The sequence below is a fragment of the Fragaria vesca genome, linkage group LG1 (assembly GCF_000184155.1).
Source record: "Fragaria vesca subsp. vesca linkage group LG1, FraVesHawaii_1.0, whole genome shotgun sequence".
Classification (NCBI taxonomy): Eukaryota; Viridiplantae; Streptophyta; class Magnoliopsida; order Rosales; family Rosaceae; genus Fragaria; species Fragaria vesca.
The window spans coordinates 14,808,207-14,814,124 of NC_020491.1; the positions used below are offsets into that span (position 1 = coordinate 14,808,207).

At 36.7% G+C, this 5,918-nt stretch overlaps 1 protein-coding gene across 1 annotated transcript; it reads left to right on the forward strand.

The window, feature by feature from the left end:
- The first annotated feature begins 2,608 nt into the window (after positions 1–2,608).
- On the forward strand, positions 2,609–3,772 carry LOC101301146 (F-box protein CPR30-like). Its single transcript, XM_004289324.1, has one exon. It carries the CDS (start codon positions 2,609–2,611, stop codon positions 3,770–3,772), a length of 1,164 nt encoding a protein of 387 aa, XP_004289372.1.
- The last annotated feature ends 2,146 nt before the right edge of the window (positions 3,773–5,918 follow it).

The window sequence follows — 5,918 nt, forward strand, 5'->3', positions numbered from 1 at the left end:
AAACAATTACTATTTAAACATCCTAAAATATGTGTACCTCTTTAATTATGCAGGTTGGCTTGATGTTCTACATCTGCATTTTTTGGACATCTTTATCGGTATACTTGTTTCCAAACGAACAAATCTTCTTGGTCAAAAAAAGGAAAGCAAACATGTATCGATTGAGTGTGTGCTGTATATATATTGAACCTTGGCAAATATGAGTATCAAACATAGTTGCAAGCTATACTTTTTCCATGCTGAACTTCATTGGTCAGGATCATATGAATTGTAGGAAAATCGTATTCTTGGATGTGTTTGATTGATGTTAGTCTTCTAGGAAAATCGTCTTCTAATACTCTTGGTTAATCTCATCACGTATTTCTTTAACATAAGGAAACTAATTATTATTATTATTATTAAATTTTTAGGATTATTTATTAATTATAAAAACTACATATGCTGAAAGTTTTCAATTAAATGTGATAACTAACAATTTTGATATTAGATTTTGGTATAAGTTTTTGATGCACGGCAGTACTACTCCAATCAAAATCCCCAACGGTGTGATTGGATGCGGGTGAATTATCGAGAATTTAATCAAAAATAGGGAATTCTCAATTTATTAGGATTGTTTCCCTCGTTTGGATTCTTATCTTGTAGAATTAGCAATTTTCACGGAAAAATAATCATGGAATTTGGAAGCTTTAAATTCCTGACTTGAATTTCTCACAAAACATGTGTCATTTGTCAATTCCCTTGACTGAGGTTAGTCTAAATATAAAAGCTCGATAAAATTTAGAGTGTGGCTATTGGGACCTCCAAATTTACTCAGTATACCTCTCAATCTCTTTACACCTCTATTTTACTTTTAAATACAAACACTTGCTCATTAAACCTCTTTTTCAAATTCCTAAAATAGCATTGTTTATGTAATTCACATATATATTAATATATTAATTTTTTTTTGGCCAAGATATTAATATATTACTCATTACACCTCATATTCACTCACTATACCTCCAATTTTTTTTTTCTTTTTGCATGACAATTAACATCCATTCCGACTTCCATTCTTTAATTTTTTATGTTTTCTTTTTAACGCAAACCTCCATTCTCGACCTTGATTTCTTGATTTTCTTGATTTTATGTATTTTTTTATTTTGCATAAAATGTCACTAGCTAGACATTCATTTTTTGATCAAATTGTAAGAAATCATTTTTAATGACATCAATTTTCAAGAAAAGTTAATTCGAATCATGAAAAATACTATTCTCTTAAAAATAAAAATAAAACAAGGATTGTGTCTCAAATTTTATTTATCGATCATCAAAAGAATGTCCTTACATGAACTATTATATATTTTTATTACTTTTGTATTTCTATTTTACATATTCTATGTTGTTTTTGTAAGTTTTTTGTTTTTATACCTCATGATGATAACTTATTTTAATAATCGATAGATCATAATTTTTGTAAAAATATTATGATACTTATTTATTTATTTTTTAATAATTTATATATCATAATTTTTGTAAAAATATTTTTTCACTTTGTATATGCATGTGACATGTAATATACAAGGAAAATAATAAAATGCAATCCATTATTATTGAATTAGAAATTTTAGAGAGAATAAATGTAATATTACTTGTTGTTTAATTGATGTCCTTAATAGTCATTGTGTATGAGGATAAATATGTCATTTAATAATTCATAATAGAGTGAGGTCAATTAAGCAAATTTGGAGGTCCCAATAGCCGCACTCTAAAATTTATATATTGAGCCGCTACTCTTGCTTAGTTTTTTTTATCTATCACGCCTGACCGTTGATGTATGAATGAACCATAGACTCCATGTACCTGGAATCCTGGATTGCCATCTCTTTGTACTCGTGAAACAGTGTTCTTTCGCCTATGAAAGGTCATTCATTCGCAATGCTATCATCAACTATAACAGATTTATCAGTGAGGTCCATCCAACCGGAACACAAAGCTAGAGCTTAGGGTCCAGCAGACAGACTCCAAAGTATAAGGTTGGGTGTCTTCATATCTTGAAAAGAAACCTTCAGGGCGCAAATAACTGATTGTGAGTGTTTCAACTTTGTTGACTTAATACATTTCACCTATAAAAATGCAATGAATATTTGATTATAGTAATCAGGGCTGAAAACATTTGCACGGAATTGGAATATAATGTCACTGAATTCAAACTGAAGATATAAGATACGGAATGAATCGTGAAAATAAAGAATTGACCATTATGAGTACATATCGACGATAAAAGAGGAACGTTAGAGATGTATGGTGCCGGCATATATATAACAATAACAACCGCAATTAATGAGATAAAGCCAGCAACAACGTTCAGAAAAGAAGTTTCAAATTTGAGATTGTGTACTTCGCTCTTGGATGGCGGAGCCGTATATACAGCCGCAGAAACGCCAAAAAAGTCGCAACACCAAGATTCCTAATCCTAAAGGAGTATAACGACGTACCGTATATATATATATACCTTTTAGTTATAAGTTTAAAACCCTAAACTAATAGAACCACCATCGAAACAAATACCCCTCTCAACCTCAATCATCATACTCCTACTTCCATGAGCAAGAGGAGGAAATTAGGAATGACAGAAAATTACCTACCAGAAGACATCATTGTGAAAATCCTCCACAGGGTTCCCCTAAAACCCCTAGTACGATTCAGCACTGTTTCGAAAGGCTGGCATTCCATTATATTTGCCGACCCTCAATTCAAGAAATCCCATACGAAATTTGCTTCTGCGCAGCAAACCCTCAGTCGAAGACTCCTCTATTCCACGGCCTCTCAAGTTGAATCCTTAGTCTTGGAGACGCCGTCGTTTGGAGACACTTCTTCCGTCAGAAAGCTCAGCTGCCCCTTCAATAAACACGGGAATCGTATCAAGCTACTAGGCTCCTGTAATGGCTTGGTATGTGTAGCTCTTGAGTCCACGCGAAACTTGTATATTTGGAACCCAACAAACGGATTCTTCCAAAAGTTACCCGACCCTGGTTTCTCCCAAGAAGATAATATTGTGGTTTACTCTGGTTTAGGGCATTTGTCAGCCACAGACGACTACAAAGTTCTAGTTGCCGCCGGTAGAGCTAGAAGCAGAGATCGGCGCCGCAAACTTTATTTGCGGCGGGACGAGATCAAGGAGGTGAAGATATTCTCATTAAGGTCTAAGTTATGGATTGAACTGATCCCTCCACGCTTGACCCTTGAGCGTCAGGGGACTTTGTGCAATGAGGCACTTCATTGGTTGCATTGCAAAAGTATCGTTGTTTTTGATTTGGCCAAGGAAGAGTTCAGGCTAATGCCGCTGCCTGATTGTCTCATTCCTTTTCATTTTTACATCCGTCTTGGCGTTTCTTCTGGAGGATGCTTGTGTGTGACGTATACCTTCAATTTTGAAAACTCTATTGATTTGTGGGTGATGAGAGAATATGGCGTGCGTGAATCTTGGACTAAGCTCTTTAACTGTAACATTGCCGAACGGCCGCGTGGGACGTATGTCAGTCGACCAATCCTGGTTAAGGAGAGTACACTTTTTGTGTTTATATGGGATTGGGGGAACTGGGATAACAGGTTGGTCTTGAAGATCGATCATGAACAAGGGATAGTAGGCCAATATATGTTGCCTAAGGTTGACATGATTGAAAGGAGAATTGTGCCTAATATGATCCAATATATGATTGGATACGAAGAGAGTTCAGTTTGGCTTAGTGATTACCATGCATGTAGTGCACGAGAAGAAGAAGGTCAATAGGAGAGGAATGATCGATTGCTTCCTCTTTGTATTTAACTGTATTGTTTGTTATTTTATCCTCATTTCGACTGTGGTAGCAGCTGTTGTGGCTTTGTGCCATATGCTAGCTCCTGCAACTGTTTTTGAGTTCTCAATTTTCTGATGCCTTTGCAACTTGTACACTTATACGGTTGCTGATATCGCCATCTTCTTTTACCCTTGTCTTCTGCATGTGTGCTTCTTATTCATTGACTTACGTTGGACAGTTTGACAATACCACCTTGTATGCTCTTGGAGAACTTTTATAAATACTCCACCTTGAACTTAAGCAGGTTTTTGAGGGGACGTGCTCAATGCCTTAGTGGCTTAATTAGTTAATTTGTAGATGGTTAGAATAGATGGAAAAGTGGTCTTTTTGTCAAGCTTCATGAAGTGCGCTTTATGAACTCAATACCATAGAACGTGAGGTTTTTATCAGTGTGTAATGTTAAGCAATGAAATGGATTGAGCATTCAAAGTTATATTGTTTAATTTCATGTGATTACTTTCTCAAGTATAATCCCGTTTAATAATGACAATGCCCATTAGCCCTAATTTTAAGAATTTTATTGCCACAAACAAAATTAGATTTTAAAATTATCAAGAGCCAACTTAAAAAGGAAAAAGATAATTATACCATTAATGATTTAAATAAACTACAATAGACTATTATAAGAATAATAAAAAGTCTATTTTGAAATAAATATCTATGACCGGATTCTCGCAACCGATGACCGTTGACCGTGACTCCGGCGACTGTTGACCGAGATCCGACGACGTTGACCAGGATCCAACGACCGTTGACCAGACTCCCGCGGCCGTTGACCGGACTCCGACTGCCGTTGACCTGTCTCCGGTGACCGGATATGTCTATTGAGGGCAGTAGGAGGTTTGTCGAGAGGTCTATCGAGGGCAGTAGGACCACCTACTGGGGGCAGTAAGACCTCCTACTAAGGTCAGTAAGACCCTTTAGTCACTTATAACAGGTCCTTATTGGGGGTAATATGACCACCTATTGGGGGCAGTAGGGCCTCCTATTCTGGGGGTCTATTGGGGGCAGTATGACCTCCTACTGGGGTCAGTATGACCCTTTAGTCACTTATAATAGGTCCCTATTAGGGGTAGTATGACCACTTATTGGGGTCAGTAGGGCCTCCTATTGGGGTCAGTAAGACCTTCTATTGAGGGCAATATCATTTAAAATGGAATCCAAGTTCTTGTACACCCAACACTTTTTTCTTAAAAATAGAAAAACTACAAAATTAACACGAAAATAAGCATAGCATAAGAGAGACTTCATCCAACCATTCTATGTATCAATTATAGCCATTTAAAAAATCTTGACATATAAATAAATCAAGTGGTCAATTAGAGGCTTAGAGCGGCATACCCATCTAGTGATACCATACAAGTCTTCCCAGTATATTCAACCATAAACAAAGAAACCAGAACGAAGTACCAAGTCCTAGCAGCTAACTATAGTAATGGAATAATCAAATAGAAATTGTTAAGGCAAAGCAAAATGAGAGAAAGATGCAGGGAATATATGATTTCTACTATAGATTGAGGGCACATGAAAGCTTACAGAGTGGACTACTCCACACAAATCTGCAAAGCGAAATAAAAAAGCCAGAAGAAAATTAATTAAGAAAGGATTAAGAAACCCCTAAGAAAACACTTTGTTTAAAAAAACTTAGCTAGCTAACTCATATCCACGATCCACAATTTTCACTTCATAATTTCAAATCAGATCAAACCCTAACTCTAATCCATCATAATCAAATCAAACTAGAGCATTCAAATTCCCAATTTCTAGGGGCAAAGTCTTCATCTTGTTGAACGAAAGGTCCAAATACTCCAAGCTCTTCAAGCAGCAAATCTCCAGCGGTAGAAAAGTTAGAGAAATAACATACCGATAGCTTTGTCAGGAGCTTAAGCCCGGCGACCTGGATCAAAATCGGAACCGCCGAGCACCGAGACATGACTTTGGAGAGCTCCAGCTCCTTCAGCCCCTTGAACTTGTGCAGCGACAAGCCGTCAAACTCCGGCGACGAGATCCTCAAGCATTCGAGGCTCACCAAGTCGCCTAGACTAGCCATTCAACGTTGATGGAGTGTGGGCTTTGCCG